The following is a 14794-nucleotide window of genomic DNA, read 5'->3' on the forward strand; positions in this document are numbered from 1 at the left end:
ACGTTGTGGCTCATTTTTAAAAACCAAAACCAAGATAGTTTAGCCTGACATAAGTAGACTGTTCCTGCAAGGATTTCCCTTTTTTAAAAGTTAGATTGTGTTTTGTCTTTGTATGTCAAACAGACACCAGAAACACATAACAGTAACAATGTCATTTCCCTTTTTGGGTGTAGTGTCAATTACAGATTTCTACATTTTCCAGGTTCCTACTTGGTGCGCAAGCTGCTTAGGCCAATCTTACAAATCCCAAGGTTGGGCCAGGCTTCCTTTTGGTGTGGATTGGGAAGCTGAAAACATATTTCAGTTTTGCTCAACTGGCGTCAGTACTGGTTTACCCCTTAGTCAAATGTAACTTGTGTTAACCTGGTTACACTTGCTGTTAACGTCCCAAAAAAGGAAGACCATTTCACTCTTCAAACATTTATTCACAACATAACAGAGAAAACAAAGTGGTCACTCCCAAAAAAAATACACAGTGATAAATTCAAATACAACACATACCAAGAAATAATTAAATAAAAACACAAAATCAAGAACTGGTTGACGAAGGACCATGCCAACATGATTCCACAAACATGGCGTTGCGATATGGGTTCCAGAATATATGCCCAAAAGGACCAGATCCAGGTTTGGTAAGGGTAGCAGGAAGTAGTGAGCGTTGGAGTGCCAAAGATTATGTGAACAAACAGAAGATGGTGAGAAAAATAAAAATAAATTAGATGTTCGCCAAAAAACACAAACACATTAGGTATAAACACTGGAGTTTTGTTCAAACTTACCTAAAAAATCTGGCCACCACATCATCGCGTATGGCCCCCCCACATACTGACCTTCGACCAACCTCGGGGGGGCCATCCTCAGGTAAGGCATCCTCTGGCTGCATTGGGACACCACTCCTTATGGCAATGTTGTGAAATATCCCACACAGGACCACAATTTTCGACACCATATCCGGCACATACATGAGCTCGCCACCAGAGCGGTGGAGGCATCTGAATCGGCCTTTTAAAAGGCCGATACAGCGCTCCACCACTTGCCTGGTGGCTGTAAGTGCGGAATTATACGCACTTTGTGGCCCTGGTGTGGGAGCCAAATAAGGAGTGAGCAGCCAGGACATGCAAGGGTATCCACTGTCTCCTGTGAACAAAAATAGACCACATCAGGAACACTGTGTATCAAGCTTAACATTGTTATGTACTAAAGGTCTCCACTTACCCAGAAGCCACGCATCACCAGCTTGTAGGTTGGTTAATTTCTGCCATATCCCTGATTGCCGGATGACGAAGGAGTCATGAGCACTTCCGGGTAATTTAGCATTCAGGGACAGGATCTGGAGGGAGGCATCACATACCACCATTACATTCAGGGAGTGATTGTGTTTCCTGTTTCTAAATATTGCCTCCAGCCGTGCTGGAGGCTGAAGTGGTATGTGAGTACCATCCACAACCCCTATGATGTGTGGGAAGCCAGCTATTTGGTAAAAATTGGCCTTGGCCACACTAAGGGCACCCATATCCAAAGGCATTTTAATAAAATGATGGAGGTGCTTGAAAAGTGCCTCCATCACTGCCCTCAGGATCCGGGAAAAGGAGGATTGGGAGATGCCCGCCACTATTCCCACCGTTGTTTGAAACGATCCTGAGGCACAGAAATGTAACACCGCCATAAATTGCGTCAGTGGTGGTATTGCTGTTGGACTGTCAATTTGCCGCTCAAGATCACTTTCTATTAATGAGAGAGTGTCTATGATGATTTTGGGAGGTAGACGGTAGCGTCTTAAAACCTCATCATCGGGCATTCCAAAAAGGGTGACACGTGTTCGAAATATCTGGGGCCTTGCATGCCTACGATGCCTACGCCTGGGACGAGTTTGAGGTTGGTCGTCTTCCGGGAGCAGGGCCAGAACAATTCGCCCCAGATCTACCTGAAATTCAAAGTTTACAATGTAAGGCTTTTGACCCACCCCAAAAGTAACAAAAAACAACTTAGCTTTCTGATACCATCCATAGCTGCTTACATGCCGGGGTATTGTCATGATACGTATAAACTGTAAAAAAGCCAACAATGAGACTTCAAAAATTTAGAGGGTGTTTTTTTTGTTTAAAAATTGTTGCAAGCCAACACAGAAAATAGCGGAAACACACATTTGGCCATCGATGAAAACGACATTGCACACCGTACGTCAAATAGGGTTCAAATGGACCCAAAAAATGGAAAAGGGAAAAGCAAAACTGGATTATATGATGAATAAGCCGTCAAAAATGCGGTAATTAAATCGCAAATGCAAGTCACTACACCAACAGTCAAAAATGCGGTAATTAATTCGCAAATGCAAGTCGCTACACCAACAGTCAAAAATGCGGTAATTAATTCGCAAATGCAAGACAAAAAATGGACTTACCCAACTCGAATATATAAGATTTCCACAAAAAACTTCTTTGGGTCCGAAAACCAAAAAAAACTAAAAAAGATGAAATGAGTGTTAAACAAATTAACGAACCACAAAACAGAAGAATACACCAATTGGCCACAAATTTGAATGCACAAAACTTACCAAATCAGGAAAGGATGTGGAAAAAATGAAAAAAATGCGAACGGAAAAACCAAAGAAATGTAGCAAAAACAAACAAAAAACCAACTCTGCCAAATCCTCCAACCGCAAACAACCAAATCCAAACCACTTAACCGACAACACTCCAACAACCCCACCTCGACTCCACACACACCAAGCCATAAATAGTGTTTATTTTCCCGCACAAATTAAGGATGAATCATAGGGACGCACAATCAATGATGCGGCCGCAAACTAAGGACGCATGTATAAATACGTCACGAAATCACATAGAATTTCTGGATGATTTCATGCTGGAAGCAGAGACATGGCTTCAAACCAGGGAAACAATGGTCAAATTTGCGGCGGTAAGGCCTTCATGCATTTTGTGTCAATGATTCTTTTAAAACATAATATTGTGCAAGTTGTGAAGTGGCTAAATCTGCATATTTACCCAAATAGGTGAGGAGGATGACATGGAAGAGACTGCTGGCCCCAGTCAACCCGCCAAAGCTGGCAAAAAAAAAAGGCAGCCACATTTCACAAGCAAGGAGATGGAGGTTTTGATCCAGAAGTGCGTTGACATCCTGCCCCAGGCAGCCAGGAATATGAGCCAAAGCCAGAAGTGGAGAATGTGGGAGGAGGTCGCCGTTGCTGTCAATAGGGTGGGTGATTATGTCCGTCTAGCCCGGGATGTCAAACGGCGGTAAGTAAACACTTTCCCATCCTATAAACAAACCCCATTGTAAAAAAAAGGATAATGGTTCCAAATTCATTCCACAGATGGGCAGACTTCAAATATCGTCTCAAACAAAAACTTGCCGACAGGGCTAGGCATGCAAGGGGGACAGGTGGGGGTCCCACCCCTGTGTCATTGGAGTTGACAGACTTAGAAGAGATGGCACAGGGGTGTGCGCAGGCTGTGGAGGTGTTTGGCGTGTCCAACATGGATACGGACATGCCAGACTTTGCGGCTCCTCATGTTGGCCAAGGTAAGTCTTGTGATGTCACCAACTCAGAAATGCTATTGTGCCAATATGTAGATTCTAATGTGAGTCTTTTCTCCAATTTCCTAACAGAGACAGAGGCGGATGAGTCTGCTCCAGAGGGGAGCCTTGGGCGCAGAATTTCTGCTGGCTCTGCAGGGGAGGAACCAGTACATCCGGCTGAGGACCCTGCAGAAGCCAGTCCAGGGCGTGCCCCCTCGCAGGCAGTGGGCCTCCTCACAGAACTCAATTTTAAATCGGATTGCCATACGGAGATTCTGCAGAGGATGGACGCCAGTCTGATACGGGTGGCTGAGGCCCTGGAGCAAAATGCTGCGGCCAACGTGACCATTGGTCAGGCCCTGGCGGAAAATACCAGGGCCAACATCCGCATCGCCGATGCCCTGGAGCAGCTCGTTCGCCAGCACATGGTGGAGCCGACCTCCCTTCCTGCCGGAACATCCGGATCCTCCACCTCTGGCACAACATCAGCCAATCCTCCAAATGTGCCTAGCCCTGTGCCTAGTCCAGAGGCCACAACATCTGCCTCTGGACAGGCCAGCCCGATGGCATCCCGGACCCGGTCTGGCGCCCACCCTCACCCAGCCAAACGGGCGAGAAAACGGTGACAGCAATGGCGACTTTTCCCACACTCCTTCTGTGCTTGGCTCATATTCCTTTCTGGTCAAAACTTCCCTCTCCTTTCTTGTGAAATGTTTTTAATTTTTGTATTTACGCTTATGTTAGTAGTTATGTTATATTTTTTTTTGGATCAAATATCTTGGCCACAAAAAAAGGCAATACAATATTAGGCCAATTTGTTTGTGTGTAAACAATAAATTAAAAACAAAACACTGAGATTGTATTGTGACATTATTGTACAAATGGGTTACATTTAATCCTGGCCTTAAACGCAAAAACTGACCCTCTTTAAAAAAAAAAAAGGCCTCTTTAAGGAACGTTTAAAATATCACATAGCGATGCAAATTCCACAGTAAACCAAAAAAAAGGGGAGCTAATTAAAAGATGATGACATTATTGTTACAATAGGCCATAACCACCAAATTGTGGCCAAAATAAAACCCCAAAAATGTACGCTAATTGATTGTGTAATCATGACATTAGCAGCTCTGATTTCCACCTGCGTACGCTTTTGTGCTATCCCAATAAACTGGTTTCCAAACACATACCAAGCCGGATTTCAATCCAACACTAATTACTTTACTGACCAGCCGCGATTAATCGCTGCACCATCGTGGAGTCCCGGGACGGAGGAGAAGGCCATCGCCAATGTGGTCGAGTAATCCTGACCCTAAGCTGTGCGAGCATTTTGAAGGGAAAGCGGATGTTTCAGTGACGTATGAGACGGTCCGAACACATTTGACGTTCGCATCTGCTAATGTATGTACGCCCCAAAAACGCCTCGCCACGCCTGCGTTTTTTCATCTCCACCCCCGTCAACACCCAAAAACGCCCTGTTCTGTCAATCACATTTGACATGTCACTTCCTGTACGCTATTTTAGGAACGAGAGAAAAAAAGCTCGCAATCTGCCGTACGCACATGCGCAGTGTAACACCGACGCATGCGCGGTTAGTCAACATCGGAACGCAACGAGCGTACTGTTGTTAACGTGCGGCTCTGAATGAGGGCCTTTGTTTCATACCCATCATTATTACCATACCTTCCAACCGTCCTGATTTGGGCAGAACAGTCCCGCTTTCGGGCACTGTCCTGCCGTCTCACCTGTGGGTCGCAGTGTCTCGCGGTGGGTGGGTGGGTGGGGGGGGGTTAGCAGAGTAGTGGGTGGATAGATGCCATGCTTATTCGCATGGCATGTTTTCACTGGAGAGAGAGACTGTGTCCATTCCTAGAAGCTCCCCAGCGTGCCGAAAATGGTGGGAGTCACTCCAGACACAGCCCCCTTTTTCCTTTGGCCCTCACTGAACTTATGTGTAAATAGCCCCTTACAACCCAGTTAAGCCACTCATCCAAAGAGGAGATGCAATTGCAATGCACATGACTATGTATTGCCCATACTTGCGTATGCTCGGCTCTGGAGAATGCGCAGTGCGAAAACACACACAATACCCTCAGTAAACAGACTTGTCTTAAACTCTGCCCCAATATGTCAGTTAATCTATAAAATGTGATTTCTGTGACAATGTTCAGTACATTTAATGGTAAAACTGGTGTACGTTGGACCGTACTTTGACCCAAGGAGCCTGTTCTGGGCCTTCCACTGGATGGGTTTAGGTGAAAGTGTCACATAGGGGTGGCAATTGGTCTGGGATGGGATGCCTAACTTAATAACTTGATAACTTGAAGAATTAAACCCGGGCAATGCCGGGCACTTCAGCTAGTTATTTATATATATATATATTTTATGGCATGTTTACTTATCTATAAAGAAATATGTTTATTCTTGGTAAATTAGCAGTGTATACTGTCTCTGCCTTTATTATACTGATAAAACTGAGTAAATTAATTATAATAAAAATGAATTAAAGACAATAAGATGAATTACAATTATTATATGTCAATACAACATATCAAATACTCACTCCTGATGGCCAAAACCCAGTTCTGGGAGGTAGGGCAGCTTCTTAATGCGAATAATACTGTCATAGAGGGACGGCTGCAGACTCTGAGCCACTGCATTTGCCAGAATGACTGCAATCATCACTGGAAGGATATGAGAAATCTGCCCCGTCAGCTCAAAGACGATGACAGCGGTGGACACGGTGTGTGTGACAGCCCCGGAAAGTGCTGCGGCTCCTGGAGAAGGAAACAGAGCATGAATATAGCGGAGTTTGCAAAACACTGATGGTGGTGAGAACAAAATCTTATCTTACCGACAACTGCGTAACCACCAGGTACAATCCGATACGTGCTACCATCACTGTGAATGCCATCTGGGAACCAGGCAGCCATGCTCTCGCCAACCAGCCTGCCAAATGCAGCACCTGCAGAGAGCATGTGGAGAGAAGCATACATGTGACACTTATTCATTTAGTTATGGAGATTTCTTCTGACAGAAAACGTAACATGGTATTACATATAATATAAATGCAGCAGCTTTTGTGAGGGAAATGAAAGAAGAATAAAAATGCAAGAAATCCCCAAAAAGAAGCTTACACCAATAATTCATCACTGCCATTTTGTGAACTGATTCAATATTTATCAGATTAAAGCCCTGTAGCATGCCTCACAAGGACCAGGTGACATAGCTAACACACACACTTGAGGGTAACAAGTCATAATCTAATATACATGGTATGCTGATCGGGATGCGGTCATAACCCCGACCGCGGGGATCCGGCGCTCAGAATGTCGGCTCCTGGATTCCGGACACCTGTCAGAATGCCGGCGTCAGCACCCGACCACCGGAATCCCAAAAGTAAATAACGGGGATAGCGCGAGGGTTAGCATTAGGGGTTAGTATTAGACACTAGGGCAGGGATGGGGAACCTCCGGCCCGAGGGCCGTATACGGCCCGCGAGATCATTTTATTAGACCCAGCCAGCTGTGGCTGACCGGGTATTGCAGGATGCGCTGTGTGCGCTGCAGCTGTCGGCCCAGTTACATCCCTCATCTCCCAACCAATGACTGCGCGCATTACCGTCCCCTCAACCTATCAGCGTGACCTCCACCTCCCGGTCATGTGACGGCTCTCTTCACGGATCCCTAATGCGGTGCTGAGCTGCCATGTTCCTCCAGCAGCTGCCGTACCATGCGCCGCACATGCAGGCAATGTGCCTCAGGCATCCATGCTCATGTCTGCAGCAAGGTGATGCCGGATCCCTCCCTTCTCCTGCCGGGCCCGATCCTCTGCATGTCAGATGCCAGCTTGGAGACCGGCCAGAGCATAACGGACTGCAAGACCACCACCCACAGGATCATGGGCCCCTAAGAAGAAGCATCTGGACTGTGAGTAGGCCACATCTTGTGTTTTACCTGGGGCTGTGTGTTGTTATTACTGAATTGGGCTATCATTTAGGTTCACATGACATTATTAATAATGTTCTGCTTTAGTAATGCTGTGCAGTGTGTGGGTATATTTGAGATATATATATATATATATATATATACAAAATGAACCCTTATATCGCGCGTACACTGGTTCAGCTGCACCAATTAGGTGGACCTCTGCTAGTAGAGGACCTAAAAATAGAAATGGAAGAGAAGGGGTACCTTTGGTGCGCTACAACTTTGAGTATTAATTGAACAGAAGAAATTTCCACCACTTAGGGGGATTTATTGCAATATTAGCTTTTGGTCAAACACAACCCTTTAGTTAGTCTTCAAATCACCATAAGTTTATATTTTGGATAATGTTCATAAAATAAAAGCCCTATGGTAGCCCATAATTCTTATACCTGAATATTTTATTCTTGCTTTATCTATAGAGGTAAAAATATAAACAATTTACAATACAAATAAATACATAAATAGCATAAAACAACTTTTAGTAAACCTGCCCCAGTACAGAAGGATAGATGTTGTTATCTGCCACCTACACCTTTACAGGTGTGAGCTCTTAGGTGGACTTCTTATGTGGTAGGTGCAGGTTTTTCAAAGCGATGACCCTACGCGTTTCGTCCACCTACGGGACTTCATCAGGGGTAAACACAAAAATGGAACTGGTCTGAACAAACACTTGATGATATGGAACTGGTTAGAACACTCAGTGGTATAAGCTTCTTTTCTGTCCCTTGATAGGGAGAAATTCATAGAAAGGCTTTTAAAAGCCAAGTAGTTCTTATAAAGATTTTACTGGAACGATTAGATGGATGTTTCTCAACCAATAAATGTGACCAGATTCCTTAATAGCAATTTAAATATGAAGATGCATCATATACTCCCAGTGTGTAAAAATGATGAGACCCAGTGCCAAGCAAGTGGTAAAACTCTATTCAGTCCAATGAAGTGTATGTCTCCCTCTCTCAGCAGTAAAAGGTACCCCTTCTCTTCCATATATATATATATATATATCTATATATATCTCAGGCACATTTTTAAGTTGATAATTTAGTATGGCCCGCGAATGATTTTTGAAATATCCAAATGGCCCTTGGCAGAGAAAAGGTTCCCCACCCCTGCACTAGGGGATGGGTTATGGTTAGGCACTAAGGGGGGAGGGTTAGGTTTAGGGTGCAGGGAGGGGGAGGTTAGGTTTAGGCACTAGGGGATGGGTTATGGTTAGGCACTAAGGGGGGAGGGTTAGGTTTAGGGTGCAGGGAGGGAGAGGTTAGGTTTAGGCACTAGTGGGGAGGTTAGGTTCAGGCACCGGGGAGGGAGGGTTAGGGTAAGGAGAGGGGGAGGGTTAGGATACTGACTGACAAGTGTCGGTATTCTAACGCTGTCGGGATGCCGGTGTCAGGATCCTGACTGCCGGGATCCCAAATGCCGGCATCCCATACCCAACCCATGCTAATCAAAGTATGTTATTTGCACAGCAATTACTGACAGCATATGTTTTAGGTTTCGATAAACTGAAGTGCTATCTATATGTGCCTCCTATAGTAAAAGAGGAATACACACCTGAATTCTTGCAGAAACCCCTTATTTTAAAATGTAAGCTTTTTACTTAGTTACTATAACATTCTGTGACTTCTTTATAAGATGTTTAAGCACTAGGATAGAGTTGGACTAAGGATGGGATAACTAAAATAAAAATGTTTGCTTTACTCACACAACACTGTGACAGACTGTTGTAGAAAACAATGGACATTGCAGGGTGTTGGGGACATTTACATGTAGGAGTTCTTGGCACAGAAGAATTTTGGGCGTATGAATTTCTAACCCTGAACATAGTCAAGAGGCAATTGTGATTCGCAACTGTCAGAAGAAACTACTTGATGGGAAACAAGGGGCCTTAGTGCCACATATGCCATTCTGAGCCCTTACTGGCGAGCCTCCAGCTCCTTTCTACTTTATTGTCAATTTGTTTGTCATGACATATAACACTTGGTTAAAATGCCTGCTGAGATGTTATTGCAGATAAACATCTCTTTCTGATTAAATACGTTGTTTGAACTTTTCTCACAGAAATAAACTGTAATATGTGGCCCTTTAAGTGCCATCCATGAGGCCTCTTAAGTATATCAGATTGTCTATCACTAACCTAAAGCACTACTTAATGTCTTTAGAGATGACCACCAACAAAAACAGAAAATCAACCTATTTGGGGTCATTAATGGAAGCGTAAGATGTGTTTTTAAAAATTGGAGGTGTTTGTGACTCCTATAATTGTGACTTCTATATTATCATTAATGTCTGCCATTATGTTAGAATAGGAAATATCACTCTTTTAATTGAAGACTGTTTTGCACATTTATTTAATTTTAAAAAATACACTACTGAATTGAGCAATTGTAGAACAATAAGCAAGTATGTACAATACTGACTACATAATATATATTCATTGCAAATAGCACAATGTACATTTATTGCAAATAGCAACATTTTTAAAAGCCCCCTGTAACGAGACCAGGTGTGCACAGATGACCAACACTGCGTAACTTACCAATCACAAACACTGGCATGAATGCCCCACAGGGTACAGGAATTGTGGTGGCCAGGGCAGACATCCAAAACTAAGCAAGAAAGAAAGTGGCAAGTATATGGCGTAAGACAAATCATAGGCGACATTATAATAGTGTAAATAATGAAGGAGAAGAAATAAAGTGGGCTAAATAGAGGGATCATTGAGAAGATAGGAAAAAAGAGAAGAAGATGTGAAACAAGATTAGACAGAAAAGATGAGAGTGTGATGGTGATGAGGAGAGAAAGATAAATAGGTGTAAGAATACCAGCATGACACCCATATTGTACCACACTCTGACATGCTTCTGCTGACATCCAACTTACCTTCATTAGTATAAAGACCACCAGGCTGACAAACACATTAGTTTTGGGGTTTTTCCAGGCACTGGAGGCACCCCGGAACATGAAGTCCTCAGAGACCCCTTGCTGAGCCCACGTACAGTTATCAAACAGTGTTACTAAGGTCTCTTTTTGGGTCAGCTGAAGAGACAGGAGAAAACCATGAGGGATAGATGACACAATACACACATCTACCTGCATCACTTAGGTGGCCACTTACCTGACCAGCCATGAACTGTCCGAATCCTGGAGGGAAAGTCAGAGTGGATATGAGCAAGGTGACCACAGCAGGAAACAGCAGTCGCCTGAGGATTAGGTGTAACTGATCAGTGTACAGAACAATCATGTAAAAAGATTGGACTAGAACTCATGAATGAAATTTCATGCAAAGATTTTATTTTCATTGATATTTATGAACAATCACCACTGACCATTGTGCTACTGGTTCTATTCCATTTGATGGAATGACATTATACTATTTCCATTTATGTGCTACTAAAATGTACTGCATGTGATTGCCCTACATAGTGTAATAATATTTTTTATTTAAATAGCTCCTGTATAAGGTTATGTAGCTCTGTACAGGATATGCAGTCATATTGTTAACATTCAGTATGCTGACACCGTAATGTAGAATGGTTCTGAATGTCGATATCAACATGTTGACATTCAACATGTCGATATGTTCACAATGTGGACATTATACATATATACATTACAAACATATCAGTGTTAGGGTTAGACAATAGTGTCCACAGTCACACAATCAGCATGCATAATGTACACGTTTTAGGTTAGTGTCGACATTGTGAATGCCGATATGTCAAATGTCTACATGGAGACCCCATCGACATTCAGATTGTCTAACTCGTATATATCACACCTCCTCTGTATAGAAGGAATAGGACATACAACAAGGTTACATAGGTACAAAAACAAAGAGAAAAGTAGGGCTAGTTGTTGGGGCACACTTAGAAAACTATAATAAAATATAACTTTTATTCAATATATTTAAATAAAATGTGAGGTACCGGAATTCCCCAAGAAGAAACAAAACTATAAGAGTATAAATGTAAAATGGGTCTAATAAGGTCCTGAGGTGATCCTCTGGCGAAATACTAAATAATTAATAATCGTACCAATGGGTATGGTATTCGTGATCAAAAAAAGGTAAAGGTGTTTAACCATAAATAGGATACACGAATAAGAGTATGGTTCGTGGTGCTCTGACTGACACACTTGGGGTCCCCAAATATTCCTCTTTAATCTACGGCACCTGGTATTCCCTGGGGGTCTCCCCTCCAAGTACTAACCAGGCCTAACACCTTTTAGCTTCCAAGATCAGACGAGATTGGGCATTTTAGTGATGTATGGCCGTAGTAATAGTCATATGAGGAAGGGTAGAATGCCCCCACCTAGGTCAGGACAGAGACGTAACCAAAAGATCGATGTAGGACTAGTACAATGAGAAGTCCATTTTTATTATAAAAATCGTGTACCAAAAAAGTTTACGCATGAGCATAATTTCATTGTTACACTTGTAATTTATGCGTCAACATTGTCAAGATAGACCGTTCTGACAGAATAGGTATTATCTTAATAAATAATTAATGTAACAAGAAAATATATCAAACAAATTGCCTTTTGATCCTAGTAGGATATCTGCAGTAATTGGATATAACACATATGTGCAAATGACATCTCCTATGTGACTCACTCAGAGTAATAATAGAGTATCACAAAATAAACATTCTCAGTTGGTCAAGGGTGTCAAAGATGTCATAAAACTATCACAATAATAGAGTTAATTGGTATGTATGGATAAATTAAGGTTCCCATATATTAGTACAAGGAAGCATAACATTAGCTCCAAGGTAGTTCTGAGGCAAAAATATCTTAGAGGGAACCTCTTGTTTCAGTATTACAATTTCCCCATGAACTCCTATGGCAGAGTAATCCGCTGTTAGGATGTGCAATGCGTTAGTAGAATGGGATTCACATACAATACACAAAATACATAAAACATAAAATAAGCTCCAAAAGAAATTCCGGGAGCACAGGAGGGAAAGTGAGATTACAATGCAGCAGTTAGTATATTACTCATTAAGGAACATATGTATCATATGCGATCACAAGTGTCATAATATTCACATAGACGTTATGCATACAGCTTAATCTGCAAATAAAAGGAAAAGATTTATGAAACTGCCAATCTCAGTATATATGCATAGTGCTATGCCCCCCTGAATAGAGTATAACTCCTGCAGTTGAAAGACGTCCCAACAGTTTGGGAGTAAAGATCTATGCAGCAGGAAACAATTTACCTGCTCCAGTATTAGAGCCCATGTGGAATTAGAGATAAATATAAAGCCTTCTTGGCTAATACAATACCATCCCCATCGTGGTGGGAGCCCAAAGTCCTAATCCATGCATCGGCTATGCGACGGCTGTTAGGTTCCCCCACTATGCGGCATGTGAGGACGCGCGTTTCGCCCGACTGAGGGCTTGTTCACCTCGTGTGTACTGAGTCACACGTGGCCGCTACTTAAGTGCAGTGAATATTCATAGGTCCCGTCTTCTGGGAGATATCATTGGATGCTGAACGGTTGCCCGGGCAATAAGCCACGCCCAATGATTACGTGTCTAAGCAATCATGTGGCTTATCCAGGCAGCCTATCTCATTGAGGTACACAGCAAAGCATGCTGGTATCTGTAGTTTAGTGCCAGTGAGATGGAACCAGAGCGTAAATCGCTGCTGAAATACATCAGAACTGGTTAAGTGTAGAGTAAGACAGGTTTGGTTAATCAGAATCTAATATCAGGCATAACAAGGAATGGATCATATTAGTAAAGAATGAATACATTCATTCCCATGATTATTTGTCAAAAGATGGTATTAATTGTTAGAAATAAATATATGTGTATATAATAACCCAGTATTTTGGCAGTTTGAACTGATTTCTAAAGCATAAAAGTGGTAAGATGATGTTCAAAAGAAATGGAGCATGCTGGTACATGTAGTTTTTAACCCTAAAGTGAGCAATTCTAATGCTGTAATAAGGCATCGACGTCATGGGTCATGCATAGGGTGTGTGAATATACAAGGGATGAATAAGATTATCTAATTAGCCAAAATTAAAAGGTATAATACATGATTTTGATAAAATATACATATAAACATCACCCGGTCTGCCCCATGTGGGCAGATGATAACTCAGTGTGTTTTTTACTTAGTGGTAAATAACTCATGTATTATTTATTTGTTAATTCATATTGAGTTAGGTTAGTCCTATTATATCAGAGTTAAGTCAAGAATACATTAATTAATTAATAGAACAGACCATATATAATGACACTAAGGTGTAAAGAAGCCTAATCTCTTTCTTCAAAACATGTTATAGTGAATGACAGTGTTATAAAAATTATATATTGGAGTGAACAATTCTCAAAAAGGTGTTCAAAAACAAAAAATCTATGTAGTGAAAAATTTGTTTATAATAAAATAAGAAAGTGTCATAGAAGCATGGGACAAGTGAATATGTATGGCTTTATATGTTTAATTGTGAAAACAACAAATAAATATGTGAAATGATTATACAAAAAGTGACGCTTAATGGGAAGGGATAAGTATATCCAATAATTAAAGTGATAACCACACACACCAAAAAACACCACACAGTGAAACAGATAAAAGAAAAGGTGAGAGAGAAACAGAAAAGGTTAAATAATTAAATATAAATAATGTATAAATAGGTGATCCTATATAGATAATGCATGTGTGAAAAATATTTTTATAATATAATTCATATTGTGATTTCATTAGGTGTGATCTATGTGTACACAATTATTTACACAGTCCATAATAATATTCTAGAACATCTACCTTGTCCTCTAATAGGGTAAATCTCATATGACTCTTATAGTCAGATGATTCTAAGAACCATATATGTAGTCATGTGTTTAGAAATTAATATCAAATATAAAGCTCCAGGAGGTATTTCAAAGGAATATAAGTGCTGAATCTAGCTGCTTGCCAAAAATATATTCATGCCCTAATAAAGATCTCAAATGGTTCTTATGTTCCAGAGGTCCTAGAAAATAATAAAGTCATATATTTCAAGGTGAAAGCCGAATATACAAGATTTATAGAAATACACTGTAATTTGTGTATTCATTCATCCCATATGGGTTAAGAGTTCCCAATTTGAAAGTCCACATGCTTTCTCGTTTGAGTAGTTCTTGTGTTAGGTCACCACCTCGAATGCCCATATTGATCTTCTCCAACCCGAATGCCTGAAGTTCTTTATAGTTATTATTATGACATGCATAGAAGTGGCGTGCAACTGATGTGAGTTTCCTAAATTTGGCTT

At 41.6% G+C, this 14794-nt stretch overlaps 1 protein-coding gene and 1 pseudogene across 2 annotated transcripts in view; both read right to left on the reverse strand.

The window, feature by feature from the left end:
- Positions 1 to 14794, reverse strand: part of CLCN2 (chloride voltage-gated channel 2) — a 191372-nt gene that overhangs the window by 54115 nt on the left and 122463 nt on the right. For both annotated transcript variants that reach the window (XM_088479719.1, XM_088479718.1), the window contains exons 11-15: positions 10645 to 10729; positions 10410 to 10565; positions 10066 to 10135; positions 6392 to 6502; positions 6101 to 6314 (exon numbers count right to left, since the gene is read on the reverse strand). In XM_088479719.1, the coding sequence (XP_088335845.1) occupies positions 6101 to 6314; positions 6392 to 6502; positions 10066 to 10135; positions 10410 to 10565; positions 10645 to 10729 (636 nt within the window). The remainder of the gene's footprint in view (positions 1 to 6100; positions 6315 to 6391; positions 6503 to 10065; positions 10136 to 10409; positions 10566 to 10644; positions 10730 to 14794) is intronic.
- Positions 11689 to 11806, reverse strand: LOC148516689 (5S ribosomal RNA; annotated as a pseudogene).

This window comes from Taudactylus pleione, unplaced genomic scaffold, assembly GCF_031769625.1.
Source record: "Taudactylus pleione unplaced genomic scaffold, aTauple2 ptg000244l, whole genome shotgun sequence".
NCBI lineage: Eukaryota > Metazoa > Chordata > Amphibia > Anura > Myobatrachidae > Taudactylus > Taudactylus pleione.